Source organism: Nerophis ophidion, linkage group LG04 (assembly GCF_033978795.1).
Source record: "Nerophis ophidion isolate RoL-2023_Sa linkage group LG04, RoL_Noph_v1.0, whole genome shotgun sequence".
Taxonomy (NCBI): Eukaryota; Metazoa; Chordata; class Actinopteri; order Syngnathiformes; family Syngnathidae; genus Nerophis; species Nerophis ophidion.
Genome location: NC_084614.1, coordinates 16589421 through 16611744, shown reverse-complemented (window position 1 = coordinate 16611744; position 22324 = coordinate 16589421). Strand labels below are relative to the sequence as shown.

The window sequence follows — 22324 nt, the reverse complement described above, 5'->3', positions numbered from 1 at the left end:
AAAAGAGTGCTCACTGCGTTCAGTTAAATCTACTGTTTAAAAAAAAAAAAAAAAAGCGCTCAGGTGCTGAGAGCGAGACACAGAGTGGGACCTCCTTCTCCGGTGGCGGCAGAGGAAAAAAAAACGTCCATGTCGATTAATCATGAAGCCGTTGTGCGTGCGGGCGGGCGGGCAGGCGTGGTCTTGCTTTCTGCCTACCGAGTTAGAGATTGTGGATGACAGAAAAGAGGGCTCACTGCGTTCAATTAAATCTACTGTTTAAAAAAAACAAAACGCTCAAGTGCTGAGAGCGAGGCACAGAGTGAGACCTCCTTCTCTGGTGACGGCAGAGGGGAAAAAAATGTCCATAACGATTAATCATGAAGCCGTAGTGTGTGCGGGCGGGCAGGCGTGGTCTTGCTCTCTGCCTACCGAGTTAGTGATTGTGGATGACAGAAAAGAGGGCTCAGTGCGTTCAATTAAATCTGTTTAAAAAAAAAAAAAACACTCAAGTGCTGAGAGCGAGGCACAGAGTGAGATCTCCTTCTCTGGTGACGGCAGAGGGAAAAAAACGTCCATGTCGATTAATCATGAAGCCGTACTGCGTGCGTGCGTGCGTGAGGGCAGGCGTGCGTGCGTGTGTGCGCGGCCTTGCTCTACGCCCACGGAGTTGGAGATTGTGGATGTCAGAAAAGAGTGCTCACTGCGTTCAGTTAAATCTACTGTTTAAAAAAAAAAGCGCTCCGGTTCTGAGAGCGAGGCACAGATTGAGACCTAATCATGAAGCCGTAGTGCGTGCGTGCGTGCGCGGCCTTGCTCTCCGCCCACCGAGTAGTTGGAGATTGTGGATGTCAGAAAAGAGGGCTCACTGCGTTCAGTTAAATCTACTGTTTAAAAAAAAAAGCGCTCCGGTGCTGAGAGCGAGGCACAGAGTGAGACCTCTTTCTCCCTGTTTGAAGCGAGAAACGAAGAAACACGAGGCAATTCTGACTGGCGAACTTGGCTGCCACTCAAATGCCGGGCGGTGACGGCAGAGGGAAAAAAAACGTCCATGTCGATTAATCGTAAAGCTGTAGTGTGTGTGGGTGTGTGTGAGAACATGTGGGTGCGAGCGCGCTGCAGTGACGTTAAAACTCCAAGGATGCATCAAGTGTTGGGCCACAACATGTCATGGATTGTTGCTGTATAGATATGACACGCTTTGTGTGACTGTGGGAACCCTATTGTAACCTTGACTCTAACTATGGTGTATTTCTCACACACACACACACACACAGACACACACAGACATAGCTGAGTTATATTTTGTTATATTGTGCCCATATGTTTCCCAACCTCAGCCCAGGGCCCAAGTGCCAAGCACATCTGGTCTTAATGAGGTGTGTGTGTGTGTGTGTGTGTGTGTTACGGCCGTGTGTTGACTCTTTTACTGCCACCCACCACTCGATGACACACAGCCCACACCGCTGCACTCTGCTTATATTTTGTCTGCACCTTTCACCAAGGTCCGCCTGTTTCAAACGCCACCTTTGATGGCGATAGCGGCGAGCCCACCATGTGACCGCGATCCTGTGGGAAGCCGTCCACCGTGGACGCTCGCCCAACTTCTTCCCGGCAACGAAGCTTTTCGGCTCGTTCCGATCCAGCGATTGCGGCGCTGAGAAAACAGCTGTAAAATGTTCATAATTAACACTCTTTGCTGAGTTTGCGTTGTGCTCATATCAGGGATGTCTATTAACATTTTGGAGAAAGCAGAAGTGGCTATAGGATCTTACATCGCGTGGTTATCACGTTAAGACCTCCTCGTGACAGTGTGAGAGGCCGTGCCAGCAACCTGAGGGGTTCCTAGTTAAATCCCCAGTTTATACCAACCTAGACATGTCTGTTGTGTCCTTGAGCAAGTCACTTTACCCTTGCTCCTGATAGGTCGTGGTTGGCGCCTTGCATGGCAGCTCCCGCTATCAGTGTGTGAATGTGTGTGTGGTTTGGCTTCAATGTCAAACAGACAACTGTAATTTGTCAAGTGTGGGACAAAAGCGTTTCTACAAAAAGTAGCATTACTGCTAATATGTAGCATCATTTGAAAAGTCACCCACTAGAGAATGAAGAGTGCAGGTTCCGCATGTCAACATCTCCAGTCGGTGCCACACCAACAAAATGCCTAGGCAACCATTTCCACATCAACACCGTATGGAAAAAAAATAGTCAACAACATAAAGAGATAACATCCGCATTTGATTTCCCATTATGCAGCAATTTTTCATTTGACAGTTATTGAAATATCTTGTGTGACATCATGCACGAAAGTGCACTTTATTGGTTTTAAACTATAGTAGTGGCGATCTGTACAAAAAGTGCACTTTCATTTAGTGTTGTTTTGATATGTCATCTTAGTAACATCATGCACAAAAGTGCACTCATAGCTTGTTTTAAAATGTCTCTGAAAATCTTGCACTTTCTGTTTGTGCCACTGCTTAGTAACTGTTTAATAAATACAGTTTTGGTCAATTGACTTAGTTGGGATTTTCCTCTCTGCATGAAAGTTCAAAATGAGCATATATTAATGCAGTATGAAAGAGAAATGTAGACACATAAAATCATCATACTGCTGTGATTATATCCATCAAGTGTTCATTCAAGGCTAAGGCAAAATATGGAGATATATATCGTGTATCGTGATATGGCCTAAAAATATCGAGATATTAAAAAAAAAAAAGGTCATCTCGCCTAGCCCTACCTTGAAGGTAGAAAAGCGCTATAGAAGTATGACCCATTTAACATTTCTCCTTTCCAGGGTTTGCCTTCCCTGAGTGGGCCTACAAGCCGGAGTCCAGCCCGGGCTCCCGGCAGATCCAGCTCTGGCACTTCATCCTGGAGCTGCTCAGGAAGGAGGAGTACCACGACGTCATCGCCTGGCAGGGCGACTACGGCGAGTTCGTCATCAAAGACCCAGACGAGGTGGCTCGCTTGTGGGGGGCCAGGAAGTGCAAGCCCCAGATGAACTATGACAAACTCAGCCGCGCCCTCAGGTGACCGCACACGTCTCAAGTGGATGAGCTGTTTGTCTTTTCGAACTGCTACTTCTGTCCCCTCTGACTGTCTTTTGTCTGACTCAGGGGTGTCCAAACTTTTTCCAAAACCAATACAATGTATATTGTAACTTTTAGGGCTTCCCTCAACTTTGGTAAATGTAAAAAGTACCAAGAACCCAAAAGGTTTTCAGTCTGTCAAAAAAAAATATTTTAACATGTTCGTTACTTTCAATGCTTAAATATATGTACCATATTTTCCGGACTATGGAGCGCACCAGTAAATGAGCCACACTGAAGTTTAGAGAATTTTGCCCCCCATAAATTAACCGGAATAAGCCGCCGATATATACAGTACAGGCCAAAAGTTCGGACACACCTTCTCATTCACCACACAACCCCAGTTATTAAGCAAGAAATTCCACTAATCGACCTTTATAAGGCACACCTGTTAAGTGAAAACCATTTCAGATGACTGCCTGTTGAAGCTCATCCAGAGAATGCCAAGAGTGTGCAAAGCAGTAATCATAGCAAAGGGTGGCTATTTTGAAATAACTCAAATATAAAACATGTTTTCAGTTATTTCACCTTTTTTTGGTAAGTGCATAACTCCACAAGTGTTCATTCATAGTTTTGATGCTTTCAGTGACAATTTACAAAGTAAATAGTCATGAAAATAAAGAAAACGCAGTGAGAGAAGGTGTGTACAAACTTTTGGTCTGTACTGTACGTTGTGAAATTAGTTATTTACACAAAACATTTTTGTAAATGTTTGTTTATAGCTTAAATGTTTCCAAATAACTGATCAAACAAAACAGAAGTCATTATCATGGACCCACCAGCTGTGGAAGCTACCTCTCCAATCAGCTAAACAGACTCAATAACTCCACAGTTACGTTTTGGTAAATTTACCAAACTGAAACAAAAATAATACCATTGTAAGTTAATAATACTAACACTCTAACTCATAACTGTGTTTATCATATTAGCTAATCCTTACGACTATTGCTTCACTACATTACGGTAGCAATAACACTCCTACAGACATCACACATGGGACGGTTTTGTAAGTAAGAATTGTTTTAGAAATATTTTAAAACTTACAAAACGTTGCTTGGAGTGATGAATGCAGAATCCATACAAGTAAAAAGGCAACGGATGATTAGAAGACATAACGGCAATTGTACTTCCGATTGAAAGCTCTAAACAAATGGGCACTGCAGCACCTGCAGAGAGCAAACTCATGGAAAAAATGGCACCTTAGCACAAACAATAACACACCTTTTCTGTGTCTTTGCCTGTTTTTTTTAACTGTTTGCATTAGGGGCATCCGCAAAGAAAATTTCATAAATTAGCTGCACGGTTTTATAAGCCGTAGGGTACAAAGCGTGGCGAAAAAGTTGCGATTTATAGACCGTAATCTAGGCTGGATCAACTTGAGATTTATCCTTTGACATAAAGTTTTAAGTGTTTAGGTTTTATGCCCTTCTTTTTCAAACACTCTCGTATTGATAGCAAAACCACAAAATATGGAATTTTGTCCCCTAATAAATGTTCAAAGTAGAATATTTGATGTGAAGTACTTGGAGACCCAAATGAGCAAATAGCTAACATTGCTTTTGGTTCATTATTTTTTAAACTAAAACATAAAATAAAGGTCTCAATCTTTCAAAAGGGCTTATGAAAGTGTTCAAAATAAATAACATCTATATATATATATATATATACTGTATATATATATATATATATTTTTTTTTTTTTTTTTCAATGCTTAAATAGCTGCAGATCTAGCCTTCAATTAAAATGTTTTATCTTTTTAACAAAGAAAGTTTTAAAGTAAAGCACTGCCTACATGTCAGCTCTGTGTTATTAGTTATTAGTGCTTTTGCTCCACTTTTTAATTTAGTTTTATTTTTTTTCATATTACTTTTATAAATGAGCTGCGGGCCACACTTTGTTTGAACTCCTTAAAACAATTGCAGGCTTGATCGGGCCTGACGCGTGCGGCTGTAGGTGGTTAAAGGGAAGGTTACTAAAAGTTGACAGCTGATTTAGAGAGGCTCACATGCAGGAAGTTGTTGTCGGGCTTTATTTAGCAGACAGTCTGTTCTCCCGCACACACACACACACAGACACACACACAGTGTGTCATCCGTGTCACCTCCTGTGTTGTAGGTTGGTGTGGGTTCCAGTTTGCCACGGCCATGATGCACTGTCTCGTCACACACACACACACACACACACACACACACACACACACACACACACACACACACACACACACACACACATCACACTTTTTTATATGTCAGCCCTCCTCCGGCCCATCTGCGCCATTATTTGTTGCCTTTCCTATATTTTTGTTGTTTATGGCTGCATGGCGAGAAGACCGTACCGGGAATGTGACATTAAAGCGCGGTGCCAACAAAACACGGTCCAGGTTCTCTGAGGTTTATGGCAAGGAAGCTCAACCCGCTATGTGAGGCGGGCCGCTGCTGGAGCGCGTGTGTGTGTGTATGTGTGTGTTCTTTCACGTGTACGCGTTGGCCTTTTCCTCCATGCCTTCCAAGAGCTGTACGTCCATCCCGGTTCCTCACACAGGCCTGACGCAGCCTCCGTCTGGCTTTTATTTTGAAATGTTATCGCCTAGATACAATAACACTAACCTAACGGGGCTTCAGTTCTGGCACTTACCGTATTTTTCGGAGTATAAGTTGCACCTGCCGAAAATGCATAATAAAGAAGGAAAAAAACATAAGTCGCATTTTTGGGGGAAATTTATTTGATAAAATCCAACACCAAGAATAGATATTTGAAAGGCAATTTAAAATAAATAAAGAATAGTGAACAACAGACTGAATAAGTGTACGTTATAGCTCGGTTGGTAGAGCGGCCGTGCCAGCAACTTGAGGGTTGCAGGTTCGATTCCCGCTTCCGCCATCCTAGTCACTGCCGTTGTCCTTGGGCAAGACACTTTACCCACCTGCTCCCAGTGCCACCCACACTGGTTTAAATGTAAGTTAGATATTGGGTTTCACTATGTAAAGCGCTTTGAGTCACTAGAAAAAAAGTGCTATATAAATATCATTCATTCACTTCACGTTATATGAGGCATAAATAACCAACTGAGAAGGTGCCTGGTATGTTAACCTAACATATTATGGTAAGAGTCATTCAAATAACTATAACATATAGAACATGCTATACATTTACCAAACAATCTGTCACTCCTAATCCATAAATCCCATGAAATCTTATATGTCTAGTCTCTTACGTGAATGAGCTTTGATATTTCACGGTAATGTGTTAATAATTTCACACATAAATCGCTCCTGAGTATAAGTCGCATCCCTGGCCAAACTATGAAAAAAACTGCGACTTATAGTCCGAAAAATTACGTATGTTTCTTTTATTAATGTTACTAGTGGCCGGCCCTCTGAGGGCAGGCAAAACTGCAACGTGGCCCTCAATGAAAACGAGTGTGACACCCCTGTCTTAATTATTTGTCAGATAATAAAGTGTTAAGTTGTTTTGGGCATAGAGTAAAATAGAAAGTACTTTATTGGTCCCACAGTTTGCTCACAATAGACAATAATGATAATAAATGATATATATCATATATTTTATATAAAATATATGAATAATATAAATATATTCTACGTATATTTCACACACACACACACATATATATATATATATATATATATATATATATATATATATAGGCATGTGCCTACTTACAACAAATAATAATTCATTCATAAATATGTATTTTTACTGTAACTGAGCTTCTCATTCAGCTGTTACAAAATTACAAAGACTATTAAAATGTTGCCCATTTACAAAAAAAAAAAGGAAGAGGCCTCCTCCCTCCAGATGTTCAACATGTGTCTGCTTTAAATGCTCGCATATCCAAAATGTACAGCCATAAAAACAAGGTCCACTCTGCAAAACTAGCAAAGTATTCATGTTAACAAGAATAGGAGAAAATGCTCTCACACTTAACATTTTGTCACTGGCGATGTTTTTTGCGAGTGGCAATGTCACAACTATTGTTGACCAATACAATTGTCGCTGACAAATTTTATTGTCGACAATGTTGACTGATCGTCAAAGCTAGTGCTGGGCGATATATTGATATACTTGATATATCGCGGGGGTGTCTCTGTGCAATGTGGAAAATGACTATATACGTTCTCACGCAGTTGCTTTTAGCTGCGGGCATTACACTGCATGTGTTTCCCACTCTTTTGGTCTCTCCTTCTCACAGAGACTTAAAACAAGTGCACCTTCTTACATATGTCACGTGTGCAACGTCACACGCTCCCGCGGAGCAAAGAAGTAGCGACATGGTAACGTTAGCTGTGAAGCTAGCGGTGCGCTGCGGGTGGTAATACGAGAGACAGAAGGTGCCAATCTGGTAACAAATGAAGGAAGAATGAATTCCCAAGAAAAACAGCCCAGGGTCCATCGCCTGGCGTTGGTTTGGCTTCAAGCGGGAATATGTTGAACATTTATGCGGCAAAAGCGTTGCTACAAAAAGTAGCATTACTGCTAATGTAGCATCATTTGAAAAGTCACCCGCTATAGAACGAAGAATGCTTGAAGCTCTGCATGTTAACATCTCCGGTCGGTGCCACACCAACAAAATGCCCAAGCAACCATTTCCACATCAACACCGTATGGAAAAAAAAGTCAACATGATAAAACGTCCGCAGGAACCTACCACATAGCGAAGGACATACACTTGATTTCCTATTATGCAGCTCATTTTTATAGGACACTTATTGAAATATCTTGTGTGACATGCACAAAAGTGCACTTTATTTGTTTTTATCCATTGTAGGGGCGTTTTTTTTTTTACAAAAAGTGCACTTTAATTTAGTGTTGTTTTGATATGTCATCTTAGTGACATCATGCACAAAAGTGCACTAATAGCTAGTTTTAAAATGTCTCTGACTAATCTTGCATTTTCTGTTTTGGAAATGACATGAATGTTTGTGCCACTGCTTAATAACTGTTTAATAAATACACTTTTGGTAAATTAACTTAGTGGTGATATATTAATGCAGTATGAAGAAGAATGTTTTAATGTAGACACATAGAATCTTCGTACTTCAGTGATTATATACATCAAGTGTTCATTCAAGGCCAAGGCAAAATATCAAGATGTATATTGTGTATCGTGACATGGCCTAAAAATATCGAGATATTAATAAAAGGCCATATTGCCCAGCCCTAGTTGCAGCCTTACTTGTGTTTAAAGAAAAATATTGAACACGAAACAGTATCCATTAAGTAGCCGCAGGGTTCAAAGCGTTGGAAAATGTAGCAGCTTATAGCCCAGAAATTGTGTGACTATCTTTGTAAAGGCAGGCCCTTTATTGATTTATTTAAGATGTGATTAGAGTGTGTACCTAAAGAAGTATGTGGCAAGGAAAAGAAGTAGATTTATGGAAGGAGAAGAGTCACAGCCTGTTGACAACAAGCCCAGATCAAGATGTATGAATGCAGCCAGCGCACTCTCGCTTCTTGTGGAAAATGTGAATAAACTCTTCCCAGAATGAAGCAGCCCTTTCACAACAGAGCGAGAGACGTCGACTCAAAGTCCGCGTGCTCCTTTGAGTGACTCACGCCGGTCCATTTTCATCATCTTTTTGAGATGAGCTGTCAGCGCTCGCTCTTCACTCCTCCACCTTTTTCTGCTCATGACTAATGCGCTTCCTTCACGTGTCTCACCGCATGTTCCTATTGTCACCGCGTCCTGTGGCGGAAGCGGCGCACCTACGTGAATGCCGTGGGCGTCGCCATGGTCACGTGACGGCTTTTTCCTGTGCCCGCAGGTACTACTACAACAAGAGGATCCTGCACAAGACTAAAGGCAAGAGGTTCACCTACAAGTTCAACTTCAACAAGCTGGTGCTGGTCAACTACCCCTTCATCGACATGGGCTCTGGTACGCACACACAAGCTCCGACTCTACATCAAAATGCACCACATAGTCATGTCTTGTTGATAAAATGGCAAAAACCAGGAATGGGTTTTATTTTGCTGATCATCCATGAACGAGATCGGACGAAACCGATCACATGTATTACCTGTAAAATGGTCCATTTATCAAAGATAAGTGCAATTGACGGTTTAACGCAAATTTAAGGCCTACTGAAATGAGATTTTCTTATTTAAACGGGGATAGCAGGTCCATTCTATGTGTCATACTTGATCATTTCGTGTTATTGCCATATTTTTGCTGAAAGGATTTAGTAGAGAACATTGACGATAAAGTTTGCAACTTTTGGTCGCTAATAAAAAAGCTTTGCCTGTACTGGAAGTAGCAGTCGATGTGCGTGTGACGTCACGCGTTGTGGAGCTTCTCACATCCTTACATTGTTTAAAATCATGGCCACCAGCAGCGAGAGCGATTTGGATCGAGAAAGCGACAATTTCCCCATTAATTTGAGCGAGGATGAAAGATTCGTGGATGAGGATAGTAAAAGTGAAGGACTAGAAGAAAAAAAAAGAGAGAGAGGGCAGTGGGAGCGATTCAGATATGAGACACATTTACTAGGATAATTCTGGAAAATCCCTTATCTGCTTATTGTGTTACTAGTGTTTTAGTGAGATTATATAGTCGTACCTGAAAGTCGAAGGGGTGTGGTGACCGCCAGTGCCTCTGAGGGAAGAAACGAACAAGGCAAGAGAGTCGCAGCTGCCTCTTTGACAGCTGCAGGAGGAACGACACAAGCTCCGCTCATGTCTACGGTAAGAGCCGACTTATTACCACAGTTTTCTCACTGAAACCTGCCGGTTGACATGTGGCAGAGAACCATGTTCGCTTGACCGCTCTGTTCCATATTAAAGCTTCGCCGTCCTCTTTAGGGAATGTAAACAAAGAAACACCGGCTGTGTTTGTGTTGCTACAGCCGGCCGCAATCCACCGCTTTCCACCAACATCTTTTTTCTTTGTAGTCTCCATTATTGATTTAACAAATTGCAAAAGATTCAGCAACACAGATGTCCTGAATACTGTTTAATTATGCGATTAAAGCAGACGACTTTTAGCCGTGATCGGTGCTGGAAGAACATGTCCGCTACAACCCGTGACGTCACGCGCACGTGTCATCATTCCGCGACGTTTTCAACGGGATACTTCGCGGGAAATTTTAAATTGCAATTTAGTTAACTAAAAAGGCCGTATTGGCATGTGTTGCAATGTTAATATTTCATCATTGATGTATAAACTATCAGACTGCATGGTCGGTAGTAGTGGGTTTCAATAGGCTTTTAACACATTATTATTTAAACTCGTTCCAGGTAAATTGAGTTTATGACCCCTGATCTATGGCTTTTGGAACTCAGAGCACACACCACAACCTATCTGGATTCGATAAGGAATCGGTTCGATAACGGGCTCGGAACTCTGTAATTTCTTAACGAACATCATCCCTACCCACAACACACCTCATCTGCTTGTGTTGTTGTGAACATCATCATCCATCTAACACCACTGTACAAACAAAAAACATATTAATGATAGCCGCGGTAAGAATCCAGACGGTCAGTATTATCGTTTTAAATTAAGATTATCACAAAACTGTCATTGGTAAACTCACGGATTTATGAAGCCAGCTTGCTAACTTAATTGCTAACAGGAAAACATGAGACAGTCTTACCCCGTTAAGAAACGACATACCCCAATCTAAACCTATACAAACACATTACTGTCCGAGCATACCGGGCGGTATAGCTCGGTTGGTAGAGTGGCCGTGCCAGCAACTTGAGGGTTGCAGGTTCGATTCCCGCTTCAGCCATCCTAGTCACTGCCGTTGTGTCCTTGGGCAAGACACTCTACCCACCTGCTCCCAGTGCCACCCACACTGGTTTAAATGTAACTTAGATATTGGGTTTCACTATGTAAAGCGCTTTGAGTCACTTGAGAAAAGCGCTATATAAATATAATTCACTTCACTTCACAACTAAAATATTTAACAATGCACATTCAACCTACAAACTGTGTTTTCTTAGAGCAGAGTGATCGTTCTAAACTCGGAGGAAAAGAGACAGAGGTGTTTTTACGGTGCGTTCAAGGACCGCTCAACAGAATCCCCGGACAACACCTGCGAGAAAAAATAAACGATAATACATTTTATTTGTTGCGCACTTTTCATTGAATAAAATCTTAATGTGCTACGGTAAACAGCAATATTTGAAAAAATAAAAACGTATTAAAACAGATAAAATACCAAGATTAAACAGCAAAATTGTTCGTTTTAGTTAAGGTTTTAAAAGAAATAACTTGGTTAAAAGAGTTTACCGTATTTTTCAGACTAAGTCGCAGTTTTTTTTCATGGTTTGGCCAGGGGTGCGACTTATGTGTGAAATTATTAACACATTACCGTAAAATATCAAATCATATTATTTAGCTCATTCACGTAAGAGACTAGACGTATAAGATTTCATGGGATTTATGGATTAGGAGTGACAGATTGTTTGGTAAAGGTATAGCATGTTCTATATGTTATAGTTATTTGAATGACTCTTACCATAATATGTTAGGTTAACATACCAGGCACCTTCTCAGTTGGTTATTTATGCCTCATATAACGTACACTTATTCAGCATGTTGTTCACTATTCTTTATTTATTTTAAATTGCCTTTCAAATATCTATTCTTGGTGTTGGGTTTTATCAAATACATTTCCCCAAACATGCGACTTATACTCCAGTGTGACTTATATGTTTTTTTCCTTCATTGTGCATTTTCAGCAGGTGCGATTTATACTCCAGTGCGACTTATATATGTTTTTTCCTTCTTTATGATGCATTTTCGGCGGGTGCGACTTATACTTCGAAAAATGCGGTAGTGTGTGTTGAGTACTTTTTGAGTAATGATAATTGTGATATGAAACTTTAATTTTGTAACATCCCAACTAACTGCTAACGCTTGCATGAAAAGTAGGAGTGATCAATCCAAATATCGATACCTGGCATAGTATCAGAATACAAATGATACTTAAGCGTTTATATTGATATTTTTTTTGTTTTGTTTTTGACCTTACAAAATTGTTTTTGTTTTGTTAGTTTACAAACCAATCACTAGCAATTCAACACTATTAACTCAATACATCGTCTGATGTGTACCAATACTAGCACATTCTTTATTCAATTAAATAAGCTTTGTGTCCACACACACTCTCTCACACACACACACACACACACACATACTGGTTATCATTTGGAATGGGGACCAAGTTTTTGATCATGACTTGTGGGGACCACCCTTTCTACAGGTTGTGGAAAAATTTGGTAAAATGGCCACTGCCCGGTTAGCTCATACACGTCTTTAAAGCTCTGGATTGATGAAGTAATGTGGTGATCACTCTTACTGGGGGCCCCGGGGTACAAGAGTTATAATGGTTTATGGGGACCAAATTTAAATAATTTTGCACAATTCACACAAATTTGTACGTCATTACTGAGGACCATCCATCCATTTCCTACCGCTTGTCCCTTTTTTGGGGTTGCGGGGGGTTGCTGGAGCTTATCTCAGCTGCATTCAGGCGGAAGGCGGTGTACACCATGGACAAGTCGGCCCTCATCGAACATTTAAAAAATGAAAAAAAAAGGTTCAAATTAAATATGACATGATCCTCAGAATACAGTACTACAGCTGTTCTCTTATAGCAGGCGTGTCCGAAGTGCGGCCCGAGAGCCTTTTGTGTCCCCCACCTACTTTTTTAATGGCCCTTGGCCCATTCATAAAAATACTATAATAAAAATGTAAAACATAAAAAAGTGTAATATAAGAGTAAAAAGTGACATGTAACAAGAAAAAGTTGCAATGTTGACACTAATAACACAAAGCTGCCATGCGTACTGTTATTGACCTGCTGAAGGCTCCAATTACTTCACTGGAACAATTACACTTTAAAATATTTTTTTTGGGGGGGGGGGATATTGCATATTTTGTGCAAAACAAAGTTTCTTTAAAAAAAAAAAAAGGTATCAAACAAACAAAGATATGAAAAAAATAGAAAATCTTATGATCAAGAGATCCACAGACTTAAGCGTTAAAAGTTTAAAAAATATATATATAAATATACATTTGGCGTATTTTCAACACTTATTCTTTTTCTTTTTTAATTTGTTAAGAATTATTGACCTATTTAGGGTTCCAATTACTTCACATCAAATATTCCACTTTGAAATGTTTTGGGGGAAAATGTTGCATAGTTTGTGTGTTTGCCATATAAATAAGGGTTTTGACATAAAGGCCATAAACCTAAAAACAAAATAAATAAAAAACGTTATAACGACAGACAGACCTAGAAGTTGATCTCGAGATTCAAGTGTTAAATAAAAAAATATATAATTTATGACTTATTTATAACATTTTTATGACTGAGACCCTTCCGGAGACCGGGGACCAAACTTGAGGAAAGTCATAAAGGTAAAAAAACAACAACTATTGTATTGCTTTTAAAAAGGAAAAATATCAAAATGGCCCCCGCATACTTTGATTTTTCAGTCTGCGGCCCTCAGTGGAAAAAGACACCCCTGTCTTATGGGAAGTTTCACCATGTATAGAAAGATGGACAATTCTGAATGTGAATCATATTTTAAGGTAATAAAAATCACTCAGGCATCTTCAGAATGGATCTGAGTCTCATTTAAAAAGGTTTACCTTTAGGGGACCTGTTTTTTTTTGTCCCCATACCGTCAAAGGTCCCTTGATGTTTATTTCAATTGTTAGTTTTTTCCTTTATTACCTCTTGTGTTATTTATTTCACCCCATATTTGTTCCCACTACTGCACCTTAAGTTGGAGTCTTCAATCTCGTTATATGCAAATATAATGACGATAAAGTCGATTCTATTCTATTCTAAAGGTGTGTTAATAGAGCAATGTCCCCATTAAGTAAGCATTGCCAGAACACACACAAAATAAAATAAGAAAAGGTCCATGACCAATTGTCAAAGTATCAAATCGGGACTTGATAATGGATCGGATTGTAGGCCAAAAATGCGGATCTAGTGTGTATATGGTAGAAATACTCCACCTATTGTTGTGACATTTCAGAGTGTGGGTGTGTTGCCCTTTAAGACAGCAAATGCCATGTCTAAATAAGTTGATCTAATGATCACTGTATGCTCGAGCGGGACGATATGGCTGAAAACTGTATGACGATTTAAGTGTTCTGTATTGGTCGATATCGTTACTCCTATTTTTAGGACCTATGGAAAAACTGGAGCAGGAGAAAATGTATTAAATGTGAACGTTTAATACATTTTACATAATACATTTTAATACAGATGATGTGGTGCTGATGGCTTCATCTGGCCGGGATCTTCAGCTCTCACTGGATCGGTTCGCAGCCGAGTGTGAAGCGACCGGAATGAGAATCAGCACATCCAAGTCCGAGTCCATGGTTCTCGCCCGGAAAAGGGTGGAATGCAATCTTCGGGTCGGGGAGGAGACCCTGCCCCAAGTGGAGGAGTTCAAGTACCTAGGAGTCTTGTTCACGAGTGAGGGAAGAGTGGATCGTGAGATTGACAGGCGGATCGGTGCGGCGTCTTGAGTAATGCGGACGCTGTATCGATCCGTTGTGGTGAAGAAGGAGCTACGTTCCCATCCTCACCTCTCCCGTCCAAAGGCAAAACCCAGTAACTCAATTTTGATCAAAACTGAGCTGATAATTTTGGAGTTCCGAGGTGATATGCTTTACATCAGTGTATGCGATATTGTGATTTGTTCCGTAAGTAAGCTGTTACGCGCATGGCAGGACCTAGCAACTACCACATAACCGCGTAGATACAACAGAAAAACCTAGTATCTAAAGGAACCAATCGGAGCTTCTTTGTCAGTCGCCTTATTGTCTTTAATGAGACATTTGCACCAATGGGGGCCGACGGTCAACCTGATTATGTGATATTATGGCACGAGGGGATATTTGGAAGATTGGCCCAGGACGTTGAAAAGCACCTTCATTAAATGTATTGTTCTTGATTCTTCTCCTTGCATACTCATTTGGGCAGATAACTGTGGAGGTCCAAATAAAAACTGGACGCTGTACACGGCTCTTGCCCAATGTGCAAACGCAGAATGGGGCCCACCCGAGATTGTGATAAAATATCTGGAGAAAGGGCACACGTTCATGAGAGCAGATTCAATCCATGACTCAATCGGCAAGAAAATGAAAGCTCAAGAAAACATCTATACCTTTGATGACTTTGTAGATCTTTGTAAGACAGCCTCAAGATAGATTGGTTTTCTTTTGTTTTCTCTAAATCAGCTAGAAGTGAGTTACTAGGATTTGCCTTTGGACGGGAAACCTATGGTCATGAGCTTTGGGTTATGACCGAAAGGACAAGATCACGGGTACAAGCGGCCGAAATGAGTTTCCTCCACCGGGTGGCGGGGCTCTCCCTTAGAGATAGGGTGAGAATCCCTGCCCTCTGGGAGGAACTCAAAGTAAAGCCGCTGCTCCTCCACATGGAGAGGAGCCAGATGAGGTGGTTCGGGCATTTGATCACGATGCTACCCGAACGCCTCCCTAGGGAGGTGTTTAGGGCACGTCCAACTGGTAGGAGGCCAAGGGGAAGACCCAGGACACATTGGGAAGACTATGTCTCCCGGCTGGCCTGGGAACGCCTCGGGATCCCCCGGGAAGAGCTGGACAAAGTGGCTGGGGAGAGGGAAGTCTGGGCTTCCCTGCTTAGGCTGCTGCCCCCGCGACCCGACCTAACCCCCACAATGGCGCAACTTTGAACTATTGAACGCTGAATAATGGCCATTGCCAATCCAGGACATGTTGTCAATACAAGTGTCTCTACTCTCTCACCGTTTACATAACATCACACACACGAACGCCGTTTGAGTGACGCTCGTCTTAACCATCAACTAATCACATCCATCATTTATGTGAGTGACATCATCATGTCCCCAGCCCCCCCCACCCCCAAAGTGCTCTCTCTGTTCTGTTCTGTTGTGTTCCAGCCAGTGCTAACAGGGTCCATATGGAGCATTGGATCCTGGCTGACTTAAGTGCGGCACGATACTTTAATTATAGCCTTTGTGTGATGTGGCCCACGCGTGTTGTGACGTTACGCGCACACACACACACACACACACTGTCAGTTTGCACTGATTGTTGCGAGGGACACACACTTTGCTAATCCCTCTCACACACACACACACACATACACATACACATACACATACACATACACATACACATACACACACAGTGGCTGAGCACCGGTGGAAAAAGCAGCCCAGCCCATGTTTGTGATGGCAGCCAGTGCTACTTTTCCAGTATTTAATTGTGGCGCGCGCTCGCTTGCCAAGAATTTATTGCAGTGCCACAGTCTCTGGAAGCGGTGCCAGGGTGGAGGTGGCGGGGGTTAAAGAACCACCCACCTTTTTTCTTTTTTTTTTACCCAGTTTTTTTTCGATCAGAATGATGGGAGCCATGTGTCCACTTTGTCCGATGTCATGATGCAATAGTTGTTGTCTTCTGCCCTCCCCCAACCCCCACCCCCCACTCCGCCAAATACGTCAAGTTCTGTTAGTGCGGCTAAAACCTCACACAGTTTGTTCCTCGTTAAGTTCTGTCTGCTCCAGCAGCAAATTAGAAACACACGAACGGTGAAAAAGATGTTTGTGACACAAAATAAAGCCTTTTTTTTATTTTCGGTTGTTTGTCGTCGCAGGTCGCAGCATCCCACAGAGTGCCCCGCCCGTGCCCACCGGCGGCACCCACTTCCGCTTCCCCCCCTCCGCGCCCTCGGACGTGCTGTCGTCCAGCGAGGAGCTGCGCAGCCCGGGCGTGTTCAGCGGCGTGGCGCGCCGCATGGCCCGCGGCTCCGTCAGCGACTGCAGCGACGGGACGTCCACCAACTCGGAGCTGGAGGAGGCGGTGGGGGCGGAGGAGCGGGCGGCGGGGCCCGACAGGGTTTTCAGGGGGCTCCTCCCGCCCCGCCACCCTCACGAGTCGCTCTTCAGGGTCTACGGCGGCGGCAACCCGGCGGGACTCCCCAGACCCTCCCATAGGGTCCACCCCGAGTCCCTGTCTCCGTTCCCCGTGTCGCCCCTGCCGGGCCCCGGGGGGATGCTGGCCCCGACTCTGTCCCCGGCCCTCTCCATGACGCCCACCCCACACCTGTCCTACACCCCCTCCCCCTCGCTCTCCTCCCCCATGCTGGGCTCCCACTTCTCCTTCAACCCGGAGGACATGAAGCACTACCTGCAGGCCCACACCCAGTCCGTCTACAACTACCACCTCAGCCCCCGCGCTTTCCTTCACTACCCCAACATCATCATCCCGCAGCCCCACCGCCCCACCCCCGAGAAGCCGCCCGCCCACCACCTGCACGGCCCGCCCTTGCCTCTCCCCCATTCGCTGGGGGTCGGCGAGGACGCCCACCAGCACCCGTCGCCTTTCAAGTTCAAGCTTCAGCCGCCCCCTCTTGGCCGCAAGCAGCGGGATGCGGGAGCCTCATTGGCTTCTTCTTCCTCCTCCTCCTCCGCCGCTGGCTCCGCCTCCTTGTTCGCTGTGTCCGGACAGATGGGTGCGGGAGCGCCCAAGATCAAGGTAAGACATCAAACAGGAAGTGATGTTGTACAAACCCTGTTTCCATATGAGTTTGGAAATTGTGTTGGATGTAAATATAAACGGAATACAATGATTTGCAAATCCTATTACACCCATATTCAGTTGAATATGCTACAAAGACATTTGATGTTCAAACTGATAAACATTTTTTTATGTGCAAATAATCATTAACTTTAGAATTTGATGCCAGCAACACATGACAAAGAAGTTGGGAAAGTTGGCAATAAATACTGATAAAGTTGAGGAATGCTCATCAAACACTTATTTGGAACATCCCACAGGTGTGCAGGCTAATTGGGAACAGGTGGGTGCCGTGATTGGGTATAAAAACAGCTTCCCAAAAAATGCTCAGTCTTTCACAAGAAAGGATGGGGCGAGGTACACCCCTTTGTCCACAACTGCGTGAGCAAATAGTCAAACAGTTTAAGAACAACGTTTCTCAAAGTGCATTTGCAAGAAATTTAAGGATTTCAACATCTACGGTCCATAATGTCATCAAAAGATTCAGAGAATCTGGAGAAATCACTCCATGTAAGCAGCATGGCTGGAAACCAACATTGAATGACCATGACCTTCGATCCCTCAGACTTCACTGTATCAAAAATGGACATCAATCTCTAAAGGATATCACCACATGGGCTCAGGAACACTTCAGAAAACCAATGTCACTAAAAACAGTTGGTCGCTATTTCTATAAGTGCTAGTTAAAGCTCTACTATGAAAAGCTAAAGCTATTTATCAACAACATCCAGAAACGCCGCCGGTTTCTCTGGGCCTGAGATTATCTAAGATGGACTGATGCAAGGTGGAAAAGTGTTCTGTGGTCTGACGAGTCCACATTTCAAATTGTTTTTGGAAATATTCGACATCGTGTCATCCAGACCAAAGGGCAAACAAACCATCCAGACTGTTATCGACGCAAAGTTCAAAAGCCAGCATCTGTGATGGTCTGGGGGTGCAGTGCCCAAGGCATGGGTAACTTACACATCTGTGAAGGCACCATTAATGCTGAAAGGTACATACAGGTTTTGGAACAACATATGCCGCCATCTAAACGCCGTCTTTTTCAAGGACGCCCCTGCTTATTTCAGCGAGACAATGCCAAGCCGCATTCAGCACGTGTTACAACAGTGTGGCTTCATAAAAAAAGAGTGCGGGTACTTTTCTGGCCTGCCTCCAGTCCAGACCTGTCTCCCATCGAAAATGTGTGGCGCATTATGAAGCATAAAATATGACAGTTGACTGACTGAAACTCTACATAAAACAAGAATGGGAAAGAATTCCACTTTCAAAGCTTCAACAATTAGTTTCCTCAGTTCCAACACCTTTATTGGGAGTGTTGTTAAAAGAAAAGGTGATGTAACACAGTGGTGAACATGCCCTTTCCCAACTACTTTGGCATGTGTTTCAGCCATGAAATTCTAAGTTAATTATTTGCAACAAAAAAAAAGTTTTTGAGTTTGAACATGAAATATCTTGTCTTTGTAGTGCATTCAATTGAATATGGGTTGAAAATGATTTGCAAATCATTGTATTCTGTTTATATTTACATCTAACACAATTTTCCAACTCATATGGAAACGGGGTTTATAAGAAAAGCATGTGACCAATGAACTGCTGGTGTTACAGGTGGAGCCCATATCTGACATCGAGTCGGAGGAGGAGGTGGAAGTGACCGACATCAGCGAGGACGAGGAGATGAACCGTGATGACGACGACATCTTCACCGCCGCCTCCCATCACCCCCTCCTCCATCATTCCAGGAATAGCCCCTCGACCGCCCTCCCGCCGCCCTCCGACCCCGACGACGACGACGAGGAGGTCTTCAAGACGCCGGCCACCCCGCCTCTCAGCGCCGGCCACTCGGCGTTCCCGCTCCTCAGCCTGAAGAGCGAGCCGACCCCCATCAGCCCCGGTGGTACCCGCTGCATACCGCTCAAACTCCGCTTCAAGCGCCGCTGGAGCGAGGACCAGAAGATGGAGGCGTACGGCGAGAAGGACGAGGCTGAGGACAAGAAAGTGCGAGCCGAGGGCAGGGAGGAGGCGGAGGAGCGGAAGAGGGAGGGGCCGGCGGAGAACGGAGGAGGTCGGGGCGTCATCTTGGGCCTGATGCTGCCGCCGCCCCCCACCCAGCGCCGGGCCAGCTCGGAGCTGCAGCGAGCCACCGCTCAGCTGTCTTTGGAGAACGCCAGCTGCTGAGCCGTGGTGCACGCCGCTTACGTGCGCACGCCCACGGACCGCATGAGTGACCTTTGACTGGGCGGGATCATTTCACACTCCTTAAAAGGACATCATGTTTGGTCTTTTTTGGCGCTCGCCACTTGAAACACTAAAGCAAACATGGACGCCGCTTGTCACTGGACGCCTCACTGACACGGTCTCATACTGACGCCGCGACGCCACACAAGTGCCTCGCCGCGTTTACAAGACTAACCGGGGGCATCGGCCATCTCGGCGTCATCGAGGCAACATTCCGTACTTTACAGAGCCGCTACTTCTAGGCCGAGGACGAGTGCACCCGACTCTTAAGGGGTAATAGCTAGAGGAAGGCCACGCCCACACGGCCAGGAGGCCACGCCCACTCCACCGTGCTTCGACTCCAGCGTCGAAGGTCTCGTCTTCATTCCCCAGCCTCCTCGCCCTCGCGCCGCAGTGTTCCCGGCGGGCATTTACAGCAGCGAGCCGGCGACTTGCTGCTCCTTGGTGATCTTTTTTAGCGGTTAAACTTTATTTTTGATGACCTTGAAAAAAAATAATAATGTTTTTAAAAAGAGATATTCTAATTGGATGAAATAAGATTGTGCCTTTACGAAGCCCCGCCCCCCCTCGCCGTCTCACACAAACTACCGACTTGCCTTCTTCTGTTTTTAAAGTCAAACTACACAATCTATATTTTACTCAAAGTTAAATGTTATATTTCCATATGGAAAAGAAACTAAATATATTTTTCATGTGTTCATACAAAATAAATATATATATTTATATATATATATAAAAATATATATATCTCAGCGGTTGTATGACCACACCTTTGCCTTCGCTTGAGCCATTTCTACCTTTTTTGAAGTAAAACTACAAACATGGCGGCCACATCTGCCTCAGACAGGAAGTGACGTCACAGTAGAGAGACTTCCCGTGGTTACCACGGATACACGCAAGGCAGTGGTCGTGGCATATTTTAAAAAGGCGGTGTACAATGTATTTTTCTACGAAAGTAGCAGTGTCGGCGTCCCCTGTGGTCGGTCAAGAAAATAAGCGACACGAAAAGCTCCGCCCTTTTTCACCTGTCATCACTCAGTTTTTGATCCTTTTACTGTTACTCCTGTAATGACGCTGTTGTATTATTATTATTATTAACCTGCTTATTTTGTACTTTTTCCCCACCCCCTCCTGTAAGTGAAATATTTTTTGCTTCCAATTTGCACTCCTCTCTTTCTCATCTTTTCTTTTGTTACCCATTTTTATTTTTATTCACTTCTTTTTCTTTTTTTTACCACAATCATGTAAACTCCTGGTGATTTTTTTTATTTTATTTTTTTTAACGGTGTGTGTATATATATATTTTTTTTATCTTTGGAGATTTGTGAAAGGAGACAAAAAGTGTTGTTTAAAAAAAAAAATGTAAAAAAAGCATTGTAATGTTTCACTGTTTAGTTGTCTACGCCGGCTCTTTCACAGCGGTCAGTCCCAATGATTGACAGGAAGTAGCCGTGTGACGTTTCTCTTCTGTTAATCTTCTCCTGTAATTGAAACAATAATCAGGGTTTATTAAAAGGTTAAAAAATGTATTTGTTTTTTGTGTTTATTTGCTGCCTTCTCTGTATTATTATCATGCTGACATGACTAACATTATTTTTTGGGGGGCTTATTTGTGTTCTCTGTTAATGTGCTAATGTGAGTAGCATTGTTTCTTTGTGTGCTATACATTTTTGTTTGCTAATATGACTAACCTTGTTAAATTCTTGTTTTTAGTGTGTTAATATGACTAACATTGTTAAATGATTGTTTGTGTTCTCTGTTAATGTGCTAATGTGACTAGCATTGTTTCTTTGTGTGCTATACATTTTTTTTTGCTTGTATGACTAACATTGTTAAATTCTTATTTTTTGTGTGCTGATATGACTAACATTGCTAAATGTTTGTTTGTGTTCTCTGTTAATGTGTTAATGTGACTAGCATTGTTTGTGTGCTATACATTTTTGTTTGATAATATTCTTTGTGTGCTATACATTTTGTTTGCTAATATGACTAACATTGTTAAATGATTGTTTGTGTTCTCTGTTAATGTGCTAATGTGACTAGCATTGTTTCTTTGTGTGCTATACATTTTTTTTTGCTTGTATGACTAACATTGTTAAATTCTTATTTTTTGTGTGCTGATATGACTAACATTGCTAAATGTTTGTTTGTGTTCTCTGTTAATGTGTTAATGTGACTAGCATTGTTTGTGTGCTATACATTTTTGTTTGCTAATATTCTTTGTGCTATACATTTTGTTTGCTAATATGACTAACATTTTTAAATGTTTGTGTTCTCTGTTAATGTGCAAATGTGACTAGCATTGTTTCTTTTGTGTCCTATACATTTTTATTTGCTAATATTCTTTGTGTGCTATAAATTTGTTTGCTAATATGACTAACATTGTTAAATGATTGTGTTCTCTGTTAATGTGACTAACATTGTTTCATTGTGTGCTATACAT

At 42.7% G+C, this 22324-nt stretch overlaps 1 protein-coding gene across 1 annotated transcript in view; it reads left to right on the top strand.

Moving 5' to 3' along the window:
• The window catches only part of erf (Ets2 repressor factor), a 71831-nt gene extending 50421 nt beyond the window's left edge, over nucleotides 1-21410 (top strand). The window contains exons 2-5 of the mRNA XM_061897260.1: nucleotides 2774-3008; nucleotides 8852-8964; nucleotides 16721-17601; nucleotides 19252-21410. Of these exons, the coding sequence (XP_061753244.1) occupies nucleotides 2774-3008; nucleotides 8852-8964; nucleotides 16721-17601; nucleotides 19252-19821 (1799 nt within the window). The 3' untranslated portion in view covers nucleotides 19822-21410. The remainder of the gene's footprint in view (nucleotides 1-2773; nucleotides 3009-8851; nucleotides 8965-16720; nucleotides 17602-19251) is intronic.
• Nucleotides 21411-22324: the final 914 nt, after the last annotated feature.